This window comes from Crocodylus siamensis, unplaced genomic scaffold (genome assembly GCF_052110815.1).
Source record: "Crocodylus siamensis isolate JL-2025a unplaced genomic scaffold, ASM5211081v1 HiC_scaffold_266, whole genome shotgun sequence".
Classification (NCBI taxonomy): domain Eukaryota; kingdom Metazoa; phylum Chordata; order Crocodylia; family Crocodylidae; genus Crocodylus; species Crocodylus siamensis.
The window spans coordinates 145-12,844 of record NW_028324676.1 but is presented as its reverse complement, the minus strand read 5'-3'; the positions used below and the strand labels follow the sequence as shown (position 1 = coordinate 12,844).

The 12,700-nt window shown below is 60.9% G+C and overlaps 1 protein-coding gene across 1 annotated transcript; it reads right to left on the bottom strand.

Moving 5' to 3' along the window:
- Positions 1-2,880: 2,880 nt before the first annotated feature.
- Positions 2,881-10,664, bottom strand: LOC149851754 (DLA class II histocompatibility antigen, DR-1 beta chain-like). The gene is given in 7 exon segments (XM_090030410.1): positions 2,881-3,586; positions 3,964-3,987; positions 5,471-5,581; positions 5,755-6,036; positions 8,899-9,054; positions 9,057-9,206; positions 9,579-10,664. Coding segments are annotated over 7 exon segments (996 nt in total). The 5' UTR covers positions 9,838-10,664; the 3' UTR covers positions 2,881-3,572.
- Positions 10,665-12,700: the final 2,036 nt, after the last annotated feature.

The window sequence follows — 12,700 nt, the reverse complement described above, 5'->3', positions numbered from 1 at the left end:
ATAATTTAGACCCACCCCTCAAGAACTCTCCCACACCAGTCAAAAAGGAGAACTTTATGGATTACAGGGGGTAGGGGAAACTAGGGTACAGGGTTGAGCAATACCTTAGAAATCCTAGAGAGCAAACAGTGTGGCTGAGGTAGCCTTTTGATCACGCATCTGTGTTACTGCCAGCTAGATATCTAATGCGATTGAGTAGCCTACTCCCACGCATCTTCCAGAGCTCTCCCGTTTCCCCACTGGAGTCTGGGGGTGAGAGAGAGCTCGGTCCCGATGGCAAGGCTCCTCTGTCTCCCCTGCTTGGCTGCTGCTTCACCTCATGGCTGAAGAGCAAGCCTCCTCCCCCCCCAACCTATATAGCCCCTGTGACCTCACTCACCTGGGCCAGTGGAGGCCATCCCCAGTTGACTGTCAGCCAACCAGTTTGAAATGCATCACCTGTTACCGGGCAGATTCCAGCTCCCCAGGTAGAAACCCCCCACCCAGGTGGCTGATGCCAGTCCCATAGGCAGAGGGAGCAGGTTCCCCCTCCCTCAGGACTGCAGCCAGCTCAAGTTACCTAAAGAAACAGGCCAGGGTGTGGTCCCCTGTTTTGGGCCCACCCTAATCAAATGGTTGCTGCTCAGAGATTTTAGTCACAGTGTCACAGGGCAGAGATTTTGGGGAGAAACAAGGTGGCTTTCTGCCACAGTTCCCAGTGGGGCCGGGGCGGGGCAGGGAGCGGAGGCCCCCACACCTGTCCTGCAGGCGCCCGCCTTAGGGCCCTAGAGGTGCAGGTGAGGGAGCTCCAGGAGGAGGTTAGCAGGCTGAGGGGCATCAGAGAAGTGGAGGACAAAATTGATGGGTATTTCCTTTCCCTTCAGGGCCAAGCACCAAAGGGAGAAGCACCCCGGGAGATGCCCTCCACAGCAGAATGGCAGAAGGTTCCCTCCGGAGCCAGGGCTGCTCGCAACGGCGCACGACCATCTCCCCCAGTCCAGCTGGAGAACAGGTATGAGGCCCCGGCGACACTGGAGAGGAGCAGGAAGGAGAGGACAAAACCTCTGGAGAGGAGGCCACTCCACGCACTGAACAGACTGAAGGAGGCAAGTTTACCCGGAAGAAGAGACGCCGAGTGCTCATCATAGGCGACTCCATCCTGAGAGGTACAGAGGGTCCCACCTGTCACCAGGATCCCTTGACACGCGAGGTCTCCTGTCTGCCCGGAGCGAGGATTCAGGATGTGACGGAGATGATCCCAGCTATTATCAAGCCCACTGATTTACTACCCCATGGTACGAATTCATGTGGGCACTAATGATGCAGCCAGGAGAAGCCCAGATCATCTGATGAAGGACTACCATGCACTGGGGGGCAAGCTGAAGGGGACGGGGGCACAGGTGGTCTTCTCATCTGTCCTTCCAGTGAGCAGACATGGACGACGCCATGAGACCTGCATCAGAGAGGTCAACTTGCACCTTTGGGAATGGTGTCTCGAGACGAGCTTCAGCTTCTTGGACTTCAAGATGAGAGACATGCTCGGGTGGGAAGGGCTTCACCTCTCCCCCAAAGGTAAGCGTGTGTCCTCTTCCAGGTTGGCTGATCTCCTCCGGTGGGCTTTAAACCAGGCTCGTTGGGGGAACAGGAGGATGAGGTCAGAGGGAGCCTCCAACCACCAAACCAAGTGTTGCCCACAAGAACAGCCCAGCCAAGACTGACAATGAGCACAAGAAATACCCAGGGAAGAGACCCAGATAGTCCGTGGATTAGGAGGGTGGTGCATACACCTTCAGAAGGCCTTAAATGCCTATACAGTAACGCTCGTAGTATGGGGAACAGGCCGGAGGAATTTGCCCTCCTGCTAGCTAACACCAACCCAGACTTAGTGGGGCTCACTGAAACATGGTGGGACACGCACATCAAGGGCTATAGGCTGTACAGGAGAGACAGGACAGGGAGGAAAGACGGGGGTGTGGTGCCCTACGTCAAAGAGCAATTCACGTCCTCAACAAGCAGCGCTGGGTCAGAGGAGGGGCGGACTGGAGCGCTCTGGGGCAGAACACAAGGGGGTCGGGGGGAAAGGGACTTGACGGTGGGGGTCTACTACAGACCACCCAGCCAGGGAGACGAGCTAGACTGGGAATTGTCAGGTCAGCTCGCGGAGGTAGTCAGGTCAAAGGATGTGGTCATCACAGGTGACCTAAACTATCCAGACATTTGCTGGGAAGAGCAGTGAGCCAGGTCTGACCGCTCACGTAGGTTCCTAGCTGAGATACAGGACCTCCATCTAACCCAGGAGGTGCACAGCCCCACCGGGGAGACACCTTGTTGGACCTGGTCCTGGCCACAGGCGACGACCTGGTGGGGGGTCTGTGGGTGCTCAGCCACATGGGCGACAGCGACCATCGCCTGCTGGGATTCACCATCCAGCGCAAGGTGGCGAAGGCCTGCAGCAAGACAGCAGCCCTGGACTTCAAGAGGGTGGATTTCACTGAGATAAGGAGACTAGTCGAGGAGGCACTGAGGTCCCGGGGGGTGGAGTTGGGAGTCCAAGAGGAGTGGTCGTTCCTGAAGGAGACGATCCTCCAAGCCCGTCCAGAGCTGGGGGGTGAGCCCAGGGGGAAGGCACCAAAGGTGACTTGAAGTGAGGCCTGTGGATCCCAGCAGGATTGGTGGCAGCCCCGAGGTCAGCCTCTGTCAGAGCTTCACTCCCATTTGAGTCCTGATTGCAACTCCCACCATCAAAAGGAACGTGGCAGCCACGGGCTGAGGAAACACCAGCTGCAGGTAGGAGAGCGTGGGGGAGCCTGACCTTGCTACACGGGGTGTGAACCCGCACGGCTTCAGAAACAGCCCCAGGGACATGGAGCTCTGAAAAGAGAGGGCTCAACACATCGCAGGTACTGGTGAGACAATTTATTGGTCAGAAACACCATCGCCCCCCAGCAGGACAGAAAGCTGCTCCTTTCCAGTCCCCGGGAGTGATCCAGAGCAGTAGCAGGAGCAATTAAATAGCACAAGCTCCAGCACATGTTTCAAGGCACCTGATTCGACCCCCACCTGCTTCTGTCCAACAGCCCCATGGGACACCCAGGGACCCCAGGCCAGATTTACCGGATCTCAATTGTAACAAGGTGGCTACAAGCTCAGAGACCCCCCGGGACCACCCTGGCCCAAGGGTAGAGCACGTGTCCCCTGGGTATCACTGGGCTCCTCCATCCTGTCCTTTCCAATTACATGTTTCCACTGCTCAGGCTGAGGGTGATACTGGTCCTTTCCAGGGCATATTAGGTTAAGTTGGGGCCCCGCGGGAGTCTCAATCCAAAGGGCTGTGACAACTGCTGGAAACGGCCTTGTTACAGCTCCCCGTGTCTCAGATCTGAGTCCCCTGAAGGTGCCCCCAAAAGCAGTAGCATTTCTGAGTGCAGATGTGGTGCAGGCTTCGGCAGAGAAAGGGTTAATTCTGTGGAGTCAGCCCCAGGGTCCAGGTGAGGCTGGAGGGAAGGGAGAAGAGCTCCAGATACAGGGACGGGCGCCAGGAGAGCGGGGCTGGAGACTCACGCTGGGCAACGCCGGCCCCGACGCTGCAGGATCTAACTGAGGAGCCCTGCGGGGAGAGAGGGGAGACGTCAGCACGGGGCAGGGACTAGCGGCCCTGGGGAAGGGCCACGGGGGGGTCTGACAGGGGCCAGGGCCTCTCTAGAGGCTGGTCTGGAGCCTCTGGGTGGGGGGATGGTTTTGTAGGGCCCAGGATGCTCTGACCCTGGGAGTAGCTCTAGGTGTGGCCTGAATGGCAGTAATGAGGGCGATGCAGACTCCTCCTCTTCCTCACTGCAAATGCTCCATGCTCCAGCTCCCACCCGTGCTGGGCTGGGCAAGTGCTGGGGTGAAAGGGCAGGGGCAGCCGCTCCATGGGCCCCCTGTGCAGCCTGTGGTCCCTGAGGGGGTGGGGGCTTCATAGGGGTGGACTGAGATGGAAATTACCTGTTGGCTGGGGAACGGGGCGGCCTGGAAAACAAGGAGAAACATGGTGAGAGTCTCACCAGAGGCAGCCCCTCTGAGAGATCAGAGATCCTGCCCTAGCTCTGAGGTGTGGGGCAGACCCCATTAGGGACCCCTCATCCCCCATTAAAAACCCAAATCACGGTCTCACCCAAACAGGGCTGGATAGAGGGGTTCCCTGTGTGCATGTGTAGATATTTCCCTGATCTGGATTCACTACTCTGTGCTTCGGTCTCTATTTCCAGAGAGCATTCAGCAAGGATGAATTCAACCAGGGTCACGCTTGTGTGAGCCACAGTCTCAGCTGGGAAGCTGCGTTTGTATTTTCATCCTGACCGAGGACAGGCAGGGAGACACGGGCAGAATCAAGTGCCAGGAACAGCCCTAGACCAGACCATGGCTGTGCACATTTTGGAGGAGCCCGCGCTGTGTTTTTTCTCCCAAAAGCAGCAATTGCAAATGTAGGGAAGAAGGAGGTGGCGACGGGGTGTCAGCAATAAGGAAACGGATTCTGATCAGCACGGGTGCAAGAGAAAATACACTATCCTTTCATACCACAAACACTTTTCCTCCAAAAAGAAAAAACCCCCACCTGCTGGAAATCATAGCGAGCATTATATGTGAGAAATACGGCAGTAGCAGCACCCGCTAGTTCCCAGGTAGGTGTGAAAGCTGCCTGGGCCTCGCAGGGAGCAGAGCCGGGGGCAGCGCTTTCTCCTTTCTGCTGCTGCTCCTCATCTCCTGCCTCCAGGAAAGGGCTGTTATTCTCCCCTCTGCCGGTCCCAGTGCCGGGGGACGTTTTCTCCCTGGGTCTGGTGTAGGCGAGACAATCCTGCTCCTGTCCCACACCCCTCCCCGACTGTCTGGGCTAAGGGGGAGACCGGGACCCCTGACACCTGCAGCCTCTCACACCTGCAGGGCTGAGGATCTGCATTATATTGCACTGAACAAACCCAGTCTGACCCCCCAGCTGCCAAAGTTTCCTTTGCTGGAGCAACAAGGTCAGAGCCCAGGGAAGCTGAAATGAAGGTCTGCTGGGACACTACGTTTTGCCAGGGGAAAACCTTGGTCTGTGCCAGCAGACGAGCAACAGGACAGAGGAGACAGGTTTGGGGCAGAAAGCCCCCCCGATACCTCAGCCCCATGAAGTCCCACAGTGGGGTACACCCAGGGGCCCCCACCCCCTTGGGACTGGCACCTCCGAGCCCAGGGTCACTGCCTTGAAGCAGAGCAGAGGAAATGCCCAGAGTCAAGGCAGGGGCAGCTCTGCCCACCCATGGCCCCTGCTCGGCCCTGCCCCTCAGAGGCGGGAGGGACAGTGGGATCCAGCCCCAGCCCCAGGAGGGGAGACACTGGCAGGCCCCTAACGAAGTCCAGGGCAGCTCGTGCTGGGGTGTGACAGGGAGCGGAGCCAGCAGACAGGCCTACAGGCCGAGCATTTTGCCCCACCGACGCCTCGGCTCCAGCATCCCAGCCGGGCCCCACTCACCTTTCTTGTTCCTCAGGTAGACGAGGAGTCCCAGCGCCAGGAAGATCAGCCCCAGCACAAAGCCCCCGACCCCCGTCAGCATCTTGCTCCTGCCCGAGTCTGACTGCGCCTCTGTGGAGACAGGGGCCGGAGGTGAAGGGCTCAGTCCGGGCTCCCACCCCCTGCTCACACCCCTGCCCCTGTGGCAAAGGGGCCTGACCCTGGACAGCCCGTGTGGGGCTGCACAAAGGGAGACCCCTCCCCTCCAAGACCTCAGGGGCTGCCCCGGGCTCCCCGTTCCTCACCCCAGAGCACGGTGACGGGGCCCGGCAGGCTGCTGTGCTCCACCTGGCAGGTGTAGACGTCCCCGCTCCGGGGGGTCATTTCCAGCATCACCAGGATCTGGAAGGTCCAGTCTCCGTTCTGCATCAGCTCCGTGGACACCACTCCGGCCGTCTGCTCCTGCCCGTTCCTCAACCATTTCACCTCGATCCCGCCGGGGTAAAACCCCGTCACGGAGCAAATCAGTGTGTCCGGGTGGGCCTGGGCCCCTGATTTTGTTGGGGAGACTTTCACCTTGGGCTTCACTGAGAGGGAAAGAGATGGAGAGAATGAGCTGCGAGAAAGAAGGATTCCTCCATCAGGGAACGTTTTCTCCCCCAACCCCTGCCTGCCTCGGTTTCTCTCACCCCTCAGCCTGGAGTTGATTTAAATCTTTACTTTGGTGCCACTATAAAACTGCTGTGTTTTCTCACATGCAGCACACGTGCTTTTCCCCAAGAACAGCTAACTGGGCTTTGCAATGTGAATCTTAACTGAGGAATACGGTAAGAGCAGTTTCCGAGCAAATGTGTAAGTCAAATGTGCAGGGACTTTCAAGAAGCAGAGCAAGTGGGAGCCTCCCTGCTGCTACTGGCTTACTTATGGTAAGGAAATGTATGTTCCCCCCGACGCATGTTGTTGCTGCTGCCTTCTCTGCTGCACGTTGCATTCGAGGCAGTATGATATTTTTATAATTAAAGCTAAACTTTCATTGCAGTTTCTTTTTTTTTTTAGTTGCAAATGACCTGAATCCAGAAGGGTCTTTCAAAGGCTCTGGATTTACTTTTTCATTCAAGATCTCATGGGGAGACCTCTCCATTTTGAAGGCCAAGCTCTATGGCTGCAGCACCAAGTGTCCTGTCCTGGGTTAATGGCTTCCAGCTGTGGACAGCCAGGGGCTTTGCTTGGGAGTGCCAGAGAGTGGCAAAGATATCCCAGGTTTGGGACCTGTCCCTGTCCCCAGGAGACCGCTTCATGTGTCTCAAGACCAGGGGTTCGGGTTTTCCATTTGCTGCAGAAAAATGTGGATGTTCTCCTTTAAAGAGAAAAGGTGGCCGGGTAGAGGTGCAGCCCCGCATGCAAGTCCCCCTGGTCTGCTACTCCTCACCTTGCCGGTGGCGGGACCTTACTCCATGGTGGCACGGGTGGTGGGGAGGTGTTGGTGGCAGCAGCAGTGAGTCTTGCCACCCTGTGCCACCCTCCTGTGCCAGGTGCCACCTGCTGGGACACAAAGCCAGCTCTTGCCTGGTGGTGGTCCGGCCAAGCTATAGCCTCACGCCCCACTGAGGGCACACAAATCTGGAGGGGCATGTCCCCGCTTTCCCATGCCACCCCAACTCATCACCAATGCTGTTGCCTATGGTTGGACACCTACCCTGCCCCATACAACCCCCTTCCCAAAATACAGAGGGGCTGCAGCCTCGGGGAGGGGGAAATGGATTGAAAGTGAGGGGCACCAGCAGACTGAGGTGTATGGGGGGTTGCCTGGAGTGAGGGGAACTGGCTTGGATGTGGGGGATATGGGTCAGGAGTGTGGGGCACCGGTGGGGATGAGGGACTGTGGTTCAAGAGTGAGGGGCACTGCTGAGGATGGCGGGGTGCAGGTCAGGAGTGAGGGGTACCAGCCTGGCTGGGGGGGCTGTGGCTTGGTAGTGAGGGGTACCGCCATGTCAGGGCTGCTCAGCAGCACAAAGCAGCAGGGGCAGGTGGGGAGGGGGCAGCTGCACCTGGACCCACATCCTGGTGAGTGAAGGGGGCAGGGGAAGCTCTGATTTTCCATGATCAATGACCACAATCAAATGCCAAATACAGAGGTATTTAGATTGTATTTTAATGTAATGACTGAGGCACTGGCTGGTTTTCAAATTGGTTTAAAACTGTAAATATCTCAATAACCCTTGTGTGCAGCTGACAGCTCTATATACAGGGAGTTTCATTTTACTCATGGAAAAATGTGGATTTGGGGATTTTTAATCAAAGAATTTGGGATTTTTAAACACAGGACACCCGGACCACTGCTCATCAGGATGAGATTCCTGTTACCCCTGAACGCAGCGACTTGCCCCACACCCAGAGCAACAAGCTTGTCTTCTAGGAGAGGAGCGAGACCCTTCTGGTTTTCTGCCCTGCTGGAAATGGGGCGTTCCCCGGGACCTGGGCAGGCAAAGCTGTCTGGGGCCCCAGGAAACCCCCAGCTGTGGTGCCCCCTCCCAGACAGCAGGGACCTGCCCCCACCCCGGGGAAAGGCTCCACAGGGCTGAGCTCCCTGGGTCCTGCCTGTGGCGCAAGTGCCCCTGCCTGGCCCCCCGAAGGGCCTTGGGCAAAGCTCTTTGCAGTGACTGGTGTCTGGGGCAGGGAGCGCTGATCTCAGTCCCTGGTGGGTGCCGCGCAGCCTGCCCCCGGGCCCCGGGCCCACCGCCCCTCACCAGCCACAGCAGTGCTAGGGGTGGAGAAGGGCCGAGCCCCCCGAGCCCACAGCTCCCATTGCTGCACCGCAGGCCGTGCCTGGGCTCCTGTCCGTCCTGACCATGGGCGACCCCTGCGCCCCTCCCCTCCCCCAGCCCTGGGGGGCTGATGCTCCTGGGGCACTTCTGCAACCCCGGTGTGACCCGACTGCCCCCGGCTGCCCCCTGCCCCAGGAGTGTCCCTGCAGCTGCCCCATGGTCGTGCCCCCCGAGGGTGACAGTGTGACCCCCAAGTACAGCCCTGCACCCACCACCTGCCCCCCGGATCTGCACTCCCACCTCCTCGTGTGCCCCCCATGTGATTTCTTTCCCCTCCCAGTCACACCTGCCCCTTCCTCTGCCCGCGCCCCGGCGCAGCGCTGCCCCTGCCCTGTCGGCGTGGGGGGGCTGGGGGGGGGCAGCTGCAGCTCCTGCCCCCTCCCCCACGGCCTCCCTGCACCCGGGGAAGGCGCCCGACCCCCCTGGGCACCGCGCTGCGCCCAGCGCCACGGGCCTCCTCGGGCGGGGGTCAGACCCCGCCGGGCGCGCGGTGATGACGTCCCCGGCGCCCGCAGGGGGAGGGGCTGTGGGCGAGCACCCCGGGGCCTGGCCCCGCCCCCACCCCCCCACCTGGCCCCGCCCCCCGCCTCTGCCCCCAGCGACGGCCCCAGACCCGGGCCTCACCGCTGCGGCCGATCACGTGGCCTCGCTCAAACACCCCGTAGTTGTGTCGGCAGAGCTCACCTTGGTGCGTGTTGATAAAGTTCTCGTACTGCGGCCCGTCCACTGAGCCCCGTTGCTCCATCACGTCCTTCTGGCTGTTCCAGTACTCGGCGTAGGCTCCCCCAGCTCCGTGTCCGCCACGTACACGCCCACGTCGCTGTCGAAGTGAACGTACTGCTGCTGGTTCCAGACGTACCTGTCCAGAAACCTCACGCGCTGGGAGCCGTTGGTGTAGAGACACTCCTGCTTGCCCTGGTAGAGGAAGTGCTCTGGGGCGGGGGGACAGCGCGAGGCGGGTCAGGGCCCCCACCGCAGACCCCCGGGGGCAGAGTGCCCGGGCAGTCACTGCTCTGGGACCGCCCCCCCCACCCCCCCACCTCTGCCCCCCTCCCGCCCCCCCCGGGCTGCCCGGCTGCCCCCCCACCCCGCCCCCCAGTGACCCCCACCTCAGACCACTGCCCGTGCAGCGCCCGGTGTCCATCGGGGGTGTCACTGCCCCCAGCACTGCCCCAGCCGTGCACTGCGGGTCCCTCCGCACCCCCCCGACACCCCTGCCCCAGCCCCGGGGATCATTTCCCCGCGCAGAAAAGCCCCGAGCTGCGCGGCTCCAGGCCCTGCCGGCCCCCCCGTGCCCTGCTCACCGGGGGGCTCCGTGCAATGGGCCACGCGGGTCCCCAGCACCGCCAGTGTCGCCAGCACAGCCCCCGCCCAGCGGCCCCCGGCCCCCGTCCCAGCGGTCCCCATCGCGGCGCAGGGCAGAGCTGCCACCCCTCGATGTCCCGACAGTGAGACGTGCTCTGCCCCGCTCCGAGCAGCAGCCCCCCGCGACGCCTGCCCCACCCCGGGGACAGCCCCTCGCCACCCCGGGGACCAGTCAGCATCGGGGCGGAGCGGCGTCATCTGTCGCCGGGTGCAGCCGGGCTCAGGGGCCCCGCGCCACACTTGTCCCTGCTGCAGCAGAGTGGGTGCCTGCCCCCGCACCGCCCTGCCCCGGGGCAGCTGGAGGGTGCTGGAGGGAGGGGAGCCCAGGGCCACGTCCACAGAGGGGCACGTTTTGCTCCCGGGGACCCACCCCAGGGGGAAGCCCCGTCTCCAGGGCTCAGCCACCCCCGGGCTCCCTCAGCTCATCTCCCAGACGGTTCCCAAACCCTGACTTCTCCCTCCCCTCTGCATTTCCCCCCACACCCTGTGCCCCTGGGCAGGGCCCTTCCCCCCCGGCACAGGGGGGAGCTGAGCCCCAGAGCCGGGCAGTGCTGCGCAGTGCGGTACACGGGGCTCCTGGGGCAAGGTCAGGACCTGCACGCCCGAGTCCAGGCAACCTTCAGGACTGTGCCCCCGTCTGCTCCCCCTGCCCCTCTGCCCAGCCTCCTGTGACCACCCAGCCCCGCAGACAGAGGTGCACCTGGGTGCTGAGGGCGGGCAGGATGGGTGCGCGCTGAGGAGTCCCAACCCCCCTGTGCACAGAGGGACTAGAGAGGGGTGCAGGGCTGCAGGGCTTTGGTCCCTGGGACCCGATCCATGGGACTGGTGAAAGGCAGGGCCCCGTGTCCCATCTCCCCCGAGCCCCATGCATGGCACCTGCTGTCTGGGGGAGTTTGTCCATCTCCTCTGGGCTGCTGCTCCCCCTGCCATCGCTTCGTCAGCACAAGGATTTTCTCCCATGAGCGGATCCCCCCCAGCCCCCTCCTCTCTGCCCAGGGCAGTGCTGCATGTGCCCCCACCGCCCTGCTCTCGCTGTAGCTGCCTGAGCTTGTGTCCAGGGCAAGTGCCCCCAAGAGAGGAGCTGGCCAGAGAATGGGGCTTCCTCTGGGCCTGGCTGGCCTGTGCACCCAGCCGGCCATGCAGAGCACCTGGGGGGTCAAAGCCACCTGCAGTACAGGGTCTTGGACACCTGGACCAATGGTCGGAGCAGGAGTGGGAGAGGGGAAGTGGAGCCCCTCACCCCACATGCTGAGCCTGTGCTCCCACCAGCAGCTGGTGAGGGGGCTGGCGAGGGGCCTCTTGGGGAGCATGGCACTGCGGGGGGAGGCCGGGGCCCCGACAGCCCAGGGCTTTGGGGAAGGAGATGAGGTTTTTGTACTTCCCAACCTCCGTGGGGTGGAGGCAGACACCCCGCTCCCCCAGCGGGACACTCACTTGCAGGAGACAGGAGGAGCAAGGGCGCCTGCAGGGACGTCCCAGGGCCACGTCCAGCTGAGCAGGACCTGGCGTGACCCGGCCCCAGGGTTTTCCAGTCCCTGCCCAGGACTCGGCCACCCCGGGGGGCTCAGCTGGGGATATTCCCCCTGGGAGTCACCACGGCACCCTGTGCACCCGCAGGCGTTGGTTTCTATCTCCACTCCTGGGGGGACATTGGGGTTTTTGTGGGTCCAAACAGGAAAGTAAGTGAACATGGGCTCGTGACTCGGTGCTGAGAAGGGAGGTGCTTCCCTGGGCTATAGCGGGGTGGTGGGGAGGGGGCAGCGTTGGCAGGTTCAGGTCTGGAGGAGGAGCAGGGCAAGGGGGTCCCTGTGCACCCACCACTGGGGGACTGCCCCCCCGGCAGAGTCTGGCACTTGGGACCCCCTTGACCACAATGTGGAGGCTAGGGAGCACCTCTGGGGTGTTTGGAGCTGGAGGGACACTGGTGCCCCCGCAGAGCAGCGTCTCCCCCCAGTGCCGGCAGCCCCCGGGCAAGGACACAGCTGCAGAAATCAGACAGAGTCCAGCCTTGGGGTCTCCTGGCAGCAGGTCTGCCTGGTAACGGGTGACAACGCAGCGCTGGTGCATGTGATTGGTGCAGACCCAGAGCAGGCACCGCACCCACTGGAAAGTCCCTGCCCCAGTCTGAGCCCTGGTCCCCCATTTCCTCCCCTATTTCCCCCGTCCCAGGTTCCTGGGAGCATGGACCGGGAACCCAACCCTGGAGAGCCCCCGGCGCCAACCCAGCGGGGGCGGGGAGCAGCTCCCAGAGCCTCGAAGCCACATATCGGGGAGCAGCCCTCAGCCTGGAGAGGGGCCAGGGGTGGCGATAGGGTGGCCATTCGCCCTTTTTTATAGAGCACAGTCCTGTTTTCTGCTCCTCTGTCCACTGTTGATACAAAACTGGAAGCCTCGATGTCCTCTATTTTTCTCTTGAGGCACCCAACCTTTAGATTCGCAATTGAACTTTAGATTGTCTTCATTGGTTAATATAGTTGACATTTAATTAATCCCGTGTGTGTATTGGTCCTGGGAATGCCAACACAGCTCCTATTTGCCATGCTTCCTAATGGCGTCCTTACGTCATGGCTGTTGCTTGCCGCTGTTAAACTTTTTTCTTCAGCGTAAGTTTGACATCGCCCTTAATTCAAAATGTCCAAGCGAAAGACGTGGTTCTTAGGAGCTAGCACTGAATTTAGTTTAAAAAAAATCCCTATGCAATAAATGCAACTGTCCTCTATTCTTGAGGTACCTCGATGGCCACCACAGCAGTGAAGCCAAAACAGAGCTGCTCAGCAAGCCTTGTCTGGAGCGAGCTGCAGAGGAAGGCTTGGTAGCAGAGCGCTTTCCCTGCCTACATTTCCCTTGTGAGACAGTATCCGCACAGCCAAGAGCGTGCACACTGCCATGGGGGCTCTAAGGGGACCATTTTCTAATGCAGCTGTTGAAGTCACCAGCACGTGAAGAGCAGTTTCAAGTGGGAGGATGTGACTGAAAGCTGGGGTTTGCTCAAAGGCATCTTTCTGGGTACCTCAAAACCACAATGTAACAGAGGTGAGAAAGTGAGCCATAATCTGGCAGG